The sequence below is a fragment of the Oncorhynchus mykiss genome, chromosome 31 (assembly GCF_013265735.2).
Source record: "Oncorhynchus mykiss isolate Arlee chromosome 31, USDA_OmykA_1.1, whole genome shotgun sequence".
Lineage (NCBI taxonomy): Eukaryota > Metazoa > Chordata > Actinopteri > Salmoniformes > Salmonidae > Oncorhynchus > Oncorhynchus mykiss.
This window is the reverse complement of record NC_050571.1, coordinates 15,528,966-15,544,305: the sequence shown is the minus strand read 5'-3', so window position 1 is coordinate 15,544,305 and position 15,340 is coordinate 15,528,966. Positions and strand designations below refer to the sequence as shown.

Genomic DNA, 15,340 nt, shown 5'->3' with positions numbered 1-15,340 from the left:
TCCTGGGGAGCTTTGTGTTCACATTCCTGATGACGGAATTCAAGGGAACCCAACTCAGATCACCTCTCAAGATGGTCCGAGTTCAGTTCGCTTTGGGGGCTCTTTTGTGGGGTTTGAGTTCCTTTGGAGGGTTCACACCGCGTGAAAAATTAAGCGAAGAAAGTTCACAAAAATTGTCTGAAAGGAACCAAGTCTGAAAAGTCCCTTAGACTTCAGATTTCAGTGCGTTCCAGACAACTGGGTACTCAAGGAAAATAAGTTAAAGGTTAAATAAATACAAAATAAAATGAAAAAAAACAGCTCCGGCTGGGAAAAATCATTTTGATTTGCAATTCATCCAACTCGGAATTCCAAGTCCAGAACTCGGTTAGAGTGGTTCCTCTGTCATCCATGGTTACCCGCAATGAAACACGTGCCGTCATCATTGCTTTGCACAAAAAGGGCTTCACAGGCAAGGATATTGCTGCCAGTAAGATTGCACCTAAATCAACCATTTATCGGCTCATCAAGAACTTCAAGGAGAGCGGTTCAATTGTTGTGAAGAATGCTTCAGGGCACCCAAGAAAGTCCAGCAAGCGCCACGACCGTCTCCTACAGTTGATTCAGCTGCGGGATCGGGGCACCACCAGTACAGAGCTTGCTCAGGAATGGCAGCCTGCAGGTGTCAGTGCATCTGCACGCACAGTGAGGCAAAGACTTTTGGAGGAAGGCCTGGTGTCAAGAAGGGCAGCAAAGAAGCCACTTCTCTCCAGGAAAAACATCAGGAACAGACTGATATTCTGCAAAAGGTACAGGGATTGGACTGCTGAGGACTGGAGTAAAGTCATTTTTCTCTAATGAATCCCCTTTCTGATTGTTTGGTGCATCCGGAAAAAAGCTTGTCCGGAGAAGACAAGGTGAGCACTACCATCAGTCCTGTGTCATGCCAACAGTAAAGCATCCTGAGACCATTCATGTGTGTGGTTGCTTCTCAGCCAAGGGAGGTGGCTCTCTCACAATTTTGCCTAAGAACACAACCATGAATAAAGAATGGTACCAACACATCCTCCGAGAGCAACTTCTCCCAACCATCCAGGAACAGTTTGGTGACGAACAATGCCTTTTCCAGCATGATGGAGCACCTTGCTATAAAGCAAAAGTGATAACTAAGTGGCTCGGGGAACAAAACATTGATATTTTGGGTCCATGGCCAGGAAACTCCCCAGACCTTAATCCAATTAAGAACTTGTGGTCAATCCTCAAGAGGTGGGTGGACAAACAAAAACCCACAAACTCCAAGCATTGATTATGCAAGAATGGGCTGCCAATGTGGGCCAGAAGTTAATTGGACAGCATGCCAGGGCAGATTGCAGAGGTCTTGAAAAAGAAGGGTCAACACTGCAAATATTGACTCTTTGCATCAACTAAATGTAATTGTCAATAAAAGCCTTTGATACTTATGAAATGCTTGTAATTATCCTCCAGTATTCCATAGTAACATCTGACACATATCTAAAGACACTGAAGCAGCACTTTGTGTCATTCTCAAAACTTTTGGCCACGACTGTACAGACCCACATAATGCATCCCGTCTTTTATTGGCCACCTACCATTCATAATCATTCTGTCACTATAGCAACCACTTGAAAATGTAGGTCTCTCTGGTTTGAGTAGGAGTTTGATATCTGGGGCAGTAGTGTTAGGTAATGTATTGTGCTCCTGTTGAAAAAAATGCATGCCTGATGTGACTACAGGCTTCACAGACATGTTGAATCAGAGATAGCAGTATCTAGGCTACTACATTACATACAGAAAAACAAACAAGGCAATTGTGTTTCCCAACGAGTTCAATAACAAACCATGTTTTCATAAAACAGGAATGGAAATTCAGATTCACATTTCAAGGGTAGTGTTATGTCTGTCCTCATTGATCCAAACCGAACAGCACATCAATTCAAGGCCTGTATGTTTGCCGTAGTAGGGAAATCTGAATCCACCTAGTGGTTCAGTGTGGCTCTGTTTATGGGACTAAAGTGCACTTATGCAAACCTTCGCTTACACAACCCAGGCCTGCCTGCAGTACTAGCTCATCCCATGTTGTGTAAGGATTCAATTTCCCTGTATGTCACCAACTATCCGTCTTCTAATAGGAGCTAAACACAGCCAATGAGCAAACTCGCATTACTGCATGTGTTAGTTACATAGCACAGACCAAGCCTACACAACACTGATTACACTGTTAGTATGTTGGTAACTGTGAGAGTGCAGACAGAGCCAAGCGGGCTGTCTGGTTGTAGTCACCCCGGCCATTTCCCCCACTAATGGTTCAGGTTAGAATTGGGGAAGCTGATACTACATCTGTTGCTAGGGGAAACTCCATTAAAGAGTTGCACACTATACAACTGCTTCCAACAATTAAATGGGTAAATCACCAAAGTTTCAGCAACAGTACCCACTTCAGGATACATGGCATTGTCTAAAAGTTGTTGATTTACCCATTAAATTGTTGGGAGCATTCACATAGCGTTTAACTATTCTTAGTTTAGTCTGCATAAATCAGCACCGCTACTAAATGCTTTGGGTGTGTGTGTGCGCCCCCCCCACCCCGAGTGTGTCTGTATGTAATTACACACCAACCTGTCCCTGAATAGGCTAGGGGAAACTCCCCCCCCTGAGTGTGTCTGTAACTACACACCAACCTGTCCCTGAATAGGCTAGGGGAAACTCCCCCCCTGAGTGTGTCTGTAACTACACACCAACCTGTCCCTGAATAGGCTAGGGGAAACTACCCCCCTGAGTGTGTCTGTAACTACACACCAACCTGTCCCTGAATAGGCTAGGGGAAACTACCCCCCTGAGTGTGTCTGTAACTACACACCAACCTGTCCCTGAACAGGCTAGGGGAAACTCCCCCCCTGAGTGTGTCTGTAACTACACACCAACCTGTCCCTGAACAGGCTAGGGGAAACTCCCCCCCTGAGTGTGTCTGTAACTACACACCAACCTGTCCCTGAATAGGCTAGGGGAAACTAGCCCCCTGAGTGTGTCTGTAACTACACACCAACCTGTCCCTGAATAGGCTAGGGGAAACTCCCCCCCCTGAGTGTGTCTGTAACTACACACCAACCTGCCCCTGAATAGGCTAGGGGAAACTCCCCCCCTGAGTGTGTCTGTAACTACACACCAACCTGTCCCTGAATAGGCTAGGGGAAACTACCCCCCTGAGTGTGTCTGTAACTACACACCAACCTGTCCCTGAATAGGCTAGGGGAAACTACCCCCCTGAGTGTGTCTGTAACTACACACCAACCTGTCCCTGAATAGGCTAGGGGAAACTACCCCCCTGAGTGTGTCTGTAACTACACAACAACTTGTCCCTGAATAGGCTAGGGGAAACTACCCCCCTGAGTGTGTCTGTAACTACACACCAGCCTGTCCCTGAATAGGCTAGGGGAAACTACCCCCCTGAGTGTGTCTGTAACTACACACCAACCTGTCCCTGAATAGGCTAGGGGAAACTACCCCCCTGAGTGTGTCTGTAACTACACACCAACCTGTCCCTGAATAGGCTAGAGGAAACTCCCCCCCTGAGTGTGTCTGTAACTACACACCAACCTGTCCCTGAATAGGCTAGGGGAAACTCCCCCCCTGAGTGTGTCTGTATGTAACTACACACCAACCTGTCCCTGAATAGGCTAGGGGAAACTCCCCCCCTGAGTGTGTCTGTAACTACACACCAACCTGTCCCTGAATAGGCTAGGGGAAACTACCCCCCTGAGTGTGTCTGTAACTACACACCAACCTGTCCCTGAATAGGCTAGGGGAAACTCCCCCCCCTGAGTGTGTCTGTAACTACACACCAACCTGTCCCTGAATAGGCTAGGGGAAACTCCCCCCTGAGTGTGTCTGTAACTACACACCAACCTGTCCCTGAACAGGCTAGGGGAAACTCCCCCCCCCCCTGAGTGTGTCTGTAACTACACACCAACCTGTCCCTGAATAGGCTAGGGGAAACTCCCCCCCCCCTGAGTGTGTCTGTAACTACACACCAACCTGTCCCTGAATAGGCTAGGGGAAACTCCCCTCCTGAGTGTGTCTGTAACTACACACCAACCTGTCCCTGAATAGGCTAGGGGAAACTCCCCCCCTGAGTGTGTCTGTATGTAACTACACACCAACCTGTCCCTGAATAGGCTAGGGGAAACTCCCCCCCTGAGTGTGTCTGTATGTAACTACACACCAACCTGTCCCTGAATAGGCTAGGGGAAACTCCCCCCCCTGAGTGTGTCTGTAACTACACACCAACCTGTCCCTGAATAGGCTAGGGGAAACTCCCCCCCCCTGAGTGTGTCTGTAACTACACACCAACCTGTCCCTGAATAGGCTAGGGGAAACTACCCCCCTGAGTGTGTCTGTAACTACACACCAACCTGTCCCTGAATAGGCTAGGGATACTCCCCCCCCTGAGTGTGTCTGTAACTACACACCAACCTGTCCCTGAATAGGCTAGGGGAAACTCCCCCCCTGAGTGTGTCTGTATGTAACTACACACCAACCTGTCCCTGAATAGGCTAGGGGAAACTCCCCCCCCCCCCCCCTGAGTGTGTCTGTAACTACACACCAACCTGTCCCTGAATAGGCTAGGGGAAACTCCCCCCCTGAGTGTGTCTGTAACTACACACCAACCTGTCCCTGAATAGGCTAGGGGAAACTAGCCCCCTGAGTGTGTCTGTAACTACACACCAACCTGTCCCTGAATAGGCTAGGGGAAACTCCCCCCCCCTGAGTGTGTCTGTAACTATACACAAACCTGTCCCTGAATAGGCTAGGGGAAACTCCCCCCCCTGAGTGTGTCTGTAACTACACACCAACCTGTCCCTGAATAGGCTAGGGGAAACTCCCCCCCCCCTGAGTGTGTCTGTAACTACACACCAACCTGTCCCTGAAAAGGCTAGGGGAAACTACCCCCCTGAGTGTGTCTGTAACTACACACCAACCTGTCCCTGAATAGGCTAGGGGAAACTCCCCCCCTGAGTGTGTCTGTATGTAACTACACACCAACCTGTCCCTGAATAGGCTAGGGGAAACTCCCCCCCCCCTGAGTGTGTCTGTAACTACACACCAACCTGTCCCTGAATAGGCTAGGGGAAACTCCCCCCCTGAGTGTGTCTGTAACTACACACCAACCTGTCCCTGAATAGGCTAGGGGAAACTAGCCCCCTGAGTGTGTCTGTAACTACACACCAACCTGTCCCTGAATAGGCTAGGGGAAGCTCCCCCCCCTGAGTGTGTCTGTAACTATACACAAACCTGTCCCTGAATAGGCTAGGGGAAACTCCCCCCCCTGAGTGTGTCTGTAACTACACACCAACCTGTCCCTGAATAGGCTAGGGGAAACTCCCCCCCCCCCCCCCCCCCTGAGTGTGTCTGTAACTACACACCAACCTGCCCCTGAATAGGCTAGGGGAAACTCCCCCCCTGAGTGTGTCTGTAACTACACACCAACCTGTCCCTGAATAGGCTAGGGGAAATTACCCCCCTGAGTGTGTCTGTAACTACACGCCAACCTGTCCCTGAATAGGCTAGGGGAAACTACCCCCCTGAGTGTGTCTGTAACTACACACCAACCTGTCCCTGAATAGGCTAGGGGAAACTACCCCCCTGAGTGTGTCTGTAACTATACAACAACTTGTCCCTGAATAGGCTAGGGGAAACTACCCCCCTGAGTGTGTCTGTAACTACACACCAACCTGTCCCTGAATAGGCTAGGGGAAACTACCCCCCTGAGTGTGTCTGTAACTACACACCAACCTGTCCCTGAATAGGCTAGGGGAAACTACCCCCCTGAGTGTGTCTGTAACTACACACCAACCTGTCCCTGAATAGGCTAGGGGAAACTCCCCCCCTGAGTGTGTCTGTAACTACACACCAACCTGTCCCTGAATAGGCTAGGGGAAACTCCCCCCCCCCCCTGAGTGTGTCTGTAACTACACACCAACCTGTCCCTGAATAGGCTAGGGGAAACTCCCCCCCCCTGAGTGTGTCTGTAACTACACACCAACCTGTCCCTGAATAGGCTAGGGGAAACTCCCCCCCCCCTGAGTGTGTCTGTAACTACACACCAACCTGTCCCTGACTAGGCTAGGGGAAACTAGCCCCCTGAGTGTGTCTGTAACTACACACCAACCTGTCCCTGAATAGGCTAGGGGAAACTACCCCCCTGAGTGTGTCTGTAACTACACACCAACCTGTCCCTGAATAGGCTAGGGGAAACTCCCCCCCTGAGTGTGTCTGTAACTACACACCAACCTGTCCCTGAATAGGCTAGGGGAAACTCCCCCCCCCCCCCCCCCCCCCCTGAGTGTGTCTGTAACTACACACCAACCTGTCCCTGAATAGGCTAGGGGAAACTCCCCCCCCCCCTGAGTGTGTCTGTAACTACACACCAACCTGTCCCTGAATAGGCTAGGGGAAACTCCCCATCCCTGAGTGTGTCTGTAACTACACACCAACCTGTCCCTGAATAGGCTAGGGGAAACTCCCCCCCCCCTGAGTGTGTCTGTAACTACACACCAACCTGTCCCTGAATAGGCTAGGGGAAACTCCCCCCCCTGAGTGTGTCTGTAACTACACACCAACCTGTCCCTGAATAGGCTAGGGGAAACTACCCCCCTGAGTGTGTCTGTAACTACACACCAACCTGTCCCTGAATAGGCTAGGGGAAACTCCCCCCCTGAGTGTGTCTGTAACTACACACCAACCTGTCCCTGAACAGGCTAGGGGAAACTCCCCCCCCTGGGTGTGTCTGTAACTACACACCAACCTGTCCCTGAATAGGCTAGGGGAAACTCCCCCCCCTGAGTGTGTCTGTAACTACACACCAACCTGTCCCTGAATAGGCTAGGGGAAACTCCCCCCCCTGAGTGTGTCTGTAACTACACACCAACCTGTCCCTGAATAGGCTAGGGGAAACTCCCCCCCTGAGTGTGTCTGTATGTAACTACACACCAACCTGTCCCTGAATAGGCTAGGGGAAACTCCCCCCCTGAGTGTGTCTGTATGTAACTACACACCAACCTGTCCCTGAATAGGCTAGGGGAAACTCCCCCCCCCCCCTGAGTGTGTCTGTAACTACACACCAACCTGTCCCTGAATAGGCTAGGGGAAACTCCCCCCCCCCTGAGTGTGTCTGTAACTACACACCAACCTGTCCCTGAATAGGCTAGGGGAAACTCCCCCCCCTGAGTGTGTCTGTAACTACACACCAACCTGTCCCTGAATAGGCTAGGGGAAACTACCCCCCTGAGTGTGTCTGTAACTACACACCAACCTGTCCCTGAATAGGCTAGGGGAAACTCCCCCCCTGAGTGTGTCTGTAACTACACACCAACCTGTCCCTGAATAGGCTAGGGGAAACTCCCCCCCCCCCCCCCCTGAGTGTGTCTGTAACTACACACCAACCTGTCCCTGAATAGGCTAGGGGAAACTCCCCCCCCCCCCTGAGTGTGTCTGTAACTACACACCAACCTGTCCCTGAATAGGCTAGGGGAAACTCCCCATCCCTGAGTGTGTCTGTAACTACACACCAACCTGTCCCTGAATAGGCTAGGGGAAACTCCCCCCCCCTGAGTGTGTCTGTAACTACACACCAACCTGTCCCTGAATAGGCTAGGGGAAACTCCCCCCCCTGAGTGTGTCTGTAACTACACACCAACCTGTCCCTGAATAGGCTAGGGGAAACTACCCCCCTGAGTGTGTCTGTAACTACACACCAACCTGTCCCTGAATAGGCTAGGGGAAACTCCCCCCCTGAGTGTGTCTGTAACTACACACCAACCTGTCCCTGAACAGGCTAGGGGAAACTCCCCCCCCTGGGTGTGTCTGTAACTACACACCAACCTGTCCCTGAATAGGCTAGGGGAAACTCCCCCCCCTGAGTGTGTCTGTAACTACACACCAACCTGTCCCTGAATAGGCTAGGGGAAACTCCCCCCCCTGAGTGTGTCTGTAACTACACACCAACCTGTCCCTGAATAGGCTAGGGGAAACTCCCCCCCTGAGTGTGTCTGTATGTAACTACACACCAACCTGTCCCTGAATAGGCTAGGGGAAACTCCCCCCCTGAGTGTGTCTGTATGTAACTACACACCAACCTGTCCCTGAATAGGCTAGGGGAAACTCCCCCCCCCCCTGAGTGTGTCTGTAACTACACACCAACCTGTCCCTGAATAGGCTAGGGGAAACTCCCCCCCCCCCCTGAGTGTGTCTGTAACTACACACCAACCTGTCCCTGAATAGGCTAGGGGAAACTCCCCCCCCTGAGTGTGTCTGTAACTACACACCAACCTGTCCCTGAATAGGCTAGGGGAAACTCCCCCCCCCCTGAGTGTGTCTGTAACTACACACCAACCTGTCCCTGAATAGGCTAGGGGAAACTCCCCCCCCCTGAGTGTGTCTGTAACTACACACCAACCTGTCCCTGAATAGGCTAGGGGAAACTAGCCCCCTGAGTGTGTCTGTAACTACACACCAACCTGTCCCTGAATAGGCTAGGGGAAACTACCCCCCTGAGTGTGTCTGTAACTACACACCAACCTGTCCCTGAATAGGCTAGGGGAAACTCCCCCCCTGAGTGTGTCTGTAACTACACACCAACCTGTCCCTGAATAGGCTAGGGGAAACTCCCCCCCCCCCCCCTGAGTGTGTCTGTAACTACACACCAACCTGTCCCTGAATAGGCTAGGGGAAACTCCCCCCCCCCCCTGAGTGTGTCTGTAACTACACACCAACCTGTCCCTGAATAGGCTAGGGGAAACTCCCCCCCCCCCTGAGTGTGTCTGTAACTACACACCAACCTGTCCCTGAATAGGCTAGGGGAAACTCCCCCCCCCCTGAGTGTGTCTGTAACTACACACCAACCTGTCCCTGAATAGGCTAGGGGAAACTCCCCCCCCTGAGTGTGTCTGTAACTACACACCAACCTGTCCCTGAATAGGTTAGGGGAAACTACCCCCCTGAGTGTGTCTGTAACTACACACCAACCTGTCCCTGAATAGGCTAGGGGAAACTCCCCCCCTGAGTGTGTCTGTAACTACACACCAACCTGTCCCTGAACAGGCTAGGGGAAACTCCCCCCCCTGAGTGTGTCTGTAACTACACACCAACCTGTCCCTGAATAGGCTAGGGGAAACTCCCCCCCCTGAGTGTGTCTGTAACTACACACCAACCTGTCCCTGAATAGGCTAGGGGAAACTCCCCCCCTGAGTGTGTCTGTATGTAACTACACACCAACCTGTCCCTGAATAGGCTAGGGGAAACTCCCCCCCTGAGTGTGTCTGTATGTAACTACACACCAACCTGTCCCTGAATAGGCTAGGGGAAACTCCCCCCCTGAGTGTGTCTGTATGTAACTACACACCAACCTGTCCCTGAATAGGCTAGGGGAAACTCCCCCCCCCTGAGTGTGTCTGTAACTACACACCAACCTGTCCCTGAATAGGCTAGGGGAAACTCCCCCCCCTGAGTGTGTCTGTAACTACACACCAACCTGTCCCTGAATAGGCTAGGGGAAACTACCCCCCTGAGTGTGTCTGTAACTACACACCAACCTGTCCCTGAATAGGCTAGGGATACTCCCCCCCCCTGAGTGTGTCTGTAACTACACACCAACCTGTCCCTGAATAGGCTAGGGGAAACTCCCCCCCCTGAGTGTGTCTGTAACTACACACCAACCTGTCCCTGAATAGGCTAGGGGAAACTACCCCCCTGAGTGTGTCTGTAACTACACACCAACCTGTCCCTGAATAGGCTAGGGATACTCCCCCCCCCCCCCTGAGTGTGTCTGTAACTACACACCAACCTGTCCCTGAATAGGCTAGGGGAAACTCCCCCCCCTGAGTGTGTCTGTAACTACACACCAACCTGTCCCTGAATAGGCTAGGGGAAACTAGCCCCCTGAGTGTGTCTGTAACTACACACCAACCTGTCCCTGAATAGGCTAGGGGAAACTACCCCCCTGAGTGTGTCTGTAACTACACACCAACCTGTCCCTGAATAGGCTAGGGGAAACTCCCCCCCTGAGTGTGTCTGTAACTACACACCAACCTGTCCCTGAATAGGCTAGGGGAAACTCCCCCCCCCCCCCCCCTGAGTGTGTCTGTAACTACACACCAACCTGTCCCTGAATAGGCTAGGGGAAACTCCCCCCCCCCCTGAGTGTGTCTGTAACTACACACCAACCTGTCCCTGAATAGGCTAGGGGAAACTCCCCCCCCCCCTGAGTGTGTCTGTAACTACACACCAACCTGTCCCTGAATAGGCTAGGGGAAACTCCCCCCCCCCTGAGTGTGTCTGTAACTACACACCAACCTGTCCCTGAATAGGCTAGGGGAAACTCCCCCCCCTGAGTGTGTCTGTAACTACACACCAACCTGTCCCTGAATAGGTTAGGGGAAACTACCCCCCTGAGTGTGTCTGTAACTACACACCAACCTGTCCCTGAATAGGCTAGGGGAAACTCCCCCCCTGAGTGTGTCTGTAACTACACACCAACCTGTCCCTGAACAGGCTAGGGGAAACTCCCCCCCCTGAGTGTGTCTGTAACTACACACCAACCTGTCCCTGAATAGGCTAGGGGAAACTCCCCCCCCCTGAGTGTGTCTGTAACTACACACCAACCTGTCCCTGAATAGGCTAGGGGAAACTCCCCCCCCTGAGTGTGTCTGTAACTACACACCAACCTGTCCCTGAATAGGCTAGGGGAAACTCCCCCCCCTGAGTGTGTCTGTAACTACACACCAACCTGTCCCTGAATAGGCTAGGGGAAACTACCCCCCTGAGTGTGTCTGTAACTACACACCAACCTGTCCCTGAATAGGCTAGGGATACTCCCCCCCCCTGAGTGTGTCTGTAACTACACACCAACCTGTCCCTGAATAGGCTAGGGGAAACTCCCCCCCCTGAGTGTGTCTGTAACTACACACCAACCTGTCCCTGAATAGGCTAGGGGAAACTACCCCCCTGAGTGTGTCTGTAACTACACACCAACCTGTCCCTGAATAGGCTAGGGATACTCCCCCCCCCCCTGAGTGTGTCTGTAACTACACACCAACCTGTCCCTGAATAGGCTAGGGGAAACTCCCCCCCCTGAGTGTGTCTGTAACTACACACCAACCTGTCCCTGAATAGGCTAGGGGAAACTCCCCCCCTGAGTGTGTCTGTATGTAACTACACACCAACCTGTCCCTGAATAGGCTAGGGGAAACTCCCCCCCCCCCCCCCTGAGTGTGTCTGTAACTACACACCAACCTGTCCCTGAATAGGCTAGGGGAAACTCCCCCCCTGAGTGTGTCTGTATGTAACTACACACCAACCTGTCCCTGAATAGGCTAGGGGAAACTCCCCCCCCCCCTGAGTGTGTCTGTATGTAACTACACACCAACCTGTCCCTGAATAGGCTAGGGGAAACTCCCCCCCCCCCCCCCCCTGAGTGTGTCTGTAACTACACACCAACCTGTCCCTGAATAGGCTAGGGGAAACTCCCCCCCTGAGTGTGTCTGTAACTACACACCAACCTGTCCCTGAATAGGCTAGGGGAAACTACCCCCCTGAGTGTGTCTGTAACTACACACCAACCTGTCCCTGAATAGGCTAGGGGAAACTCCCCCCCTGAGTGTGTCTGTAACTACACACCAACCTGTCCCTGAATAGGCTAGGGGAAACTCCCCCCCCCCTGAGTGTGTCTGTAACTACACACCAACCTGTCCCTGAATAGGCTAGGGGAAACTCCCCCCCCCTGAGTGTGTCTGTAACTACACACCAACCTGTCCCTGAATAGGCTAGGGGAAACTCCCCCCCCTGAGTGTGTCTGTAACTACACACCAACCTGTCCCTGAATAGGCTAGGGGAAACTACCCCCCTGAGTGTGTCTGTAACTACACACCAACCTGTCCCTGAATAGGCTAGGGGAAACTCCCCCCCTGAGTGTGTCTGTAACTACACACCAACCTGTCCCTGAATAGGCTAGGGGAAACTCCCCCCCCTGAGTGTGTCTGTAACTACACACCAACCTGTCCCTGAATAGGCTAGGGGAAACTCCCCCCCCTGAGTGTGTCTGTAACTACACACCAACCTGTCCCTGAATAGGCTAGGGGAAACTCCCCCCCTGAGTGTGTCTGTATGTAACTACACACCAACCTGTCCCTGACCTATCCAGCCAAGCAGTGACAGAGACAGCCTGAGGCAGTGTATGGCAGATCTCTGACCGGGACATTAGCTCACGTTGCTAAAGGTAGGATTTTACATATCAAGCTGCTACACACAAAGCTTCACAGACCTGCCCCCCTCTCTCTAACAAAGACTGTTGCAGTGGCTGTTTGCAAGTCACTGGGACACTGACATTCAATCACATAAGGCTATGATGTGTGAATAGGGTTCAGGTTTGATCATAGAACACACGAGATAAAGCATTCTTGGACTACATTTTATAATGCAGTTCAGCTCCTAAAAATATATTTGGTTTGTTTTCACAGGGACTAACCTAAGGTAAGAAACATAATTTGAAAAGTAGAAAAGTGGTTTCCAGCCAAGACCCAGTTTTAAGACACCTTGAAAGGATTCAGCAGAACCAACCAGTGGCATAATAGAAAAGGGTGGTAGGCCCTAATTATTTCTCTAATTCAACCATGACAATTATTCATAATATATATTTTTTAAAGAAGTACATAAAATTGTTATAGGACGTAGAAATTAGTTTATTAAAACTTTATAAAATTATGAATTTTACCAGCATCTAAACCCCAATGATATCCCAAATGTCTCAACTCAAGGAAGGTGTGTCTTCATAGTCCATGACACATCACTTCAGTAAAGCTTTGACTTAAGAAAAGATACTATAACTGCGGACAGCGTATGTGATCATAACTACATTAAGCATACGACACAATTCAACCGAGACCAATGAGACAAACATAATGACCAGGAAAAACCTATATTCAGCAAGGTGAATCATTTTGATTCTGAACGTTGCATATAGAAATATAATGAACAGAGTGGTCGATTCACTATTCTACACAGACAATCATTGCGCTACAGAACAATTTTATATCTGAACGTTCTTCACCGTTGCACCCTGCTGTAGAGACCCCTAGCTCTAAACACAAAACTCAGGCGATCTCGTCGATAATACTACACATGGCAGCATCCTTGTCCAATACTCTGTCTTTCTTAGCAGCACCACCCATGCTTTTGTCCTGTTGTGGCCCAACAGCCATACAGCTAGTCCCAGCCTCCTCCACGTCCATGGGCTCAGTCTTTAGCCTGGCGTCCAACCCCAAAGTCCCGCCAATCCCAACACCCCTCGCCACATCCCCTGCCCCACTCAAGCCCTCAATCTGGGGTAGGTCATGGGGCAGGGAGGCCAGGCACCCCTGGATCATCTCCACCACCCTCTCCAGATGTTTCTGGAACCTCTCTGCAGTCTCCAGTCGCTGTCTCTTCTGCACTTCCATCATCACCCTCAGGGTCTCTCTGGCCTGGTGCGGACGGTACTCATTGATCAGATGGTGCATGTGGACAAACAGCAACTTCAGGTCCTCTAGCTTCTCCTCTCTCTTTATACTGCCAGGGCTCTTGATCAGGATGTCCAGGAGATCTAGGAAATTCACCAGGATGGACATGTTGAGCTTCTTGAGCTCCCGTTTGTGGTGAAACTGCATGGGGTGGAGCCGCTCGATGCCCTGGCTCTCCAGCGGTCGGATGATCAGGTCGTCACACTGGAACTGGTTGCCGAACATCATGTAGGTGTCTCGGATTGGGGGAGGGGGTTTGGGGATGAGCCCCTTGCGGATGTTCTCGTCAGTGTACTCCTTGATGTACTGCATAGGAGGGGGAGGCAGGGCACTCACCTGCTGTGGTTCACCCATAGTGAGGCCTGGATAGAGGAAAATGAGATTACAGATGTATTATAGCCTACCATATTACTTAAACATCATACTTTACCTTTTTAGCGGCATCGCCATTAAAAATAAACTGGGGAAAGAACGGATGCTATTATCCTGCTGATTAACAGAGGATGGCTCACCTCTTTATTTAGACAGTATAATCAAATATACTTATAATGCATAGGGTTTCCCCTATTAATCCGTGGTAAATTGCTAGCCATGTGAGTAGCCGCGCATGCGCCAAGAGGGGCAGCATCTAGCTGGCTAGCGTTGCTAACTTTAACGTTACAGTACGTAGGGCGGAGCTGGCTACGTTGTCTAAAACTAACCTGGGCAAGTGGCATTAATGCGCTAGCTAGAAGCCTACAAACGGCTTTTGTTAGAAACATAAGCGAACAATCTAGCTAGCTACACTCAATGACGACGTTTTTTCTTTTCAGTTGATTCAGTCTCTAGCGAGCTGACGCGTTAGCCAGCTAACAGCCCGGGGTTAGATAGCAGACTTGGAAGTCATTTCACGACAAGGAATGAGACAAAAGAAACAAAAGCTTAAACATACCTTTATATGGAGTCCTCAAGTACTGTATCTACTATCAACTGAATTCACCACCACAATTATTGCTTTACACAAAACATTTGTATGCGCAATGTCTCTTCTCGCTTCCCTTTCATGCCCCTGTCATCCTATCCTATCCCATTGGTTGGATTTTTTCTTTATGTATTTTGTTGGCGGTGCGGATTGGTGAGCTTCTCGACAGTAATGCGCGATTTGATTGGTTATCGCAGACTGGGCCGAAGTATTGTGGCAATATTTTAGATTTTCATCCATCACATTTGTACAGTGTAAAAGGTGGCGTAAAATCTCAACAGTGCGATGTTCAATCTGCTATAAATGAATGTCTCATTGTGATGGTCAACATACAGCTAAATGACATGATGAAGGAAACACCAACATAAAGGGTCTTAAACGTCCAATGCAGCTGTCTATATCTCGTTATAAACTGGGTGGTTCGTTCCCTGAATGCTGATTGGCTGACAGACGTGGTACAGCGGACCTTATGAATAAAACATGTGTTTTTAATGCTCTAATTACTTTGGTAACCAGTTTATAATAGCAATAAGCAGTGATGCTAAGTACTTAAGTATAAAACAATTAAAGTACTACTTAAGTAGTTTTATGGGATATCTGTACTTCACTTTACTATTTATATTTTTGACAACTTTTACTTTTACTTTACTATATACCTAAAGAAAATAATGTATTTTTTACTCCATATGTTTTTCCTGATACCAAAAGTACTCGTTACATTTTGAATGCTTAACAGGACAGGAAAATGGTCCAATTTACGAACATATCAAGAGAACATGCCTGGTCATCCCTTATGCCTCTAACCTGGCAGACTCACTAAACACAAACGCTT

The 15,340-nt window shown here is 50.3% G+C and overlaps 1 protein-coding gene across 1 annotated transcript; it reads right to left on the bottom strand.

The window, feature by feature from the left end:
• Positions 1–12,707: 12,707 nt before the first annotated feature.
• On the bottom strand, positions 12,708–14,638 carry LOC110504636 (mediator of RNA polymerase II transcription subunit 7). The gene is made up of 2 exons (XM_021583400.2): positions 14,479–14,638; positions 12,708–13,909 (listed from the first exon to the last, which is right to left on the bottom strand). Exon 2 carries the CDS (start codon positions 13,899–13,901, stop codon positions 13,143–13,145), a length of 759 nt encoding a protein of 252 aa, XP_021439075.1. The 5' UTR covers positions 13,902–13,909; positions 14,479–14,638; the 3' UTR covers positions 12,708–13,142.
• Positions 14,639–15,340: the final 702 nt, after the last annotated feature.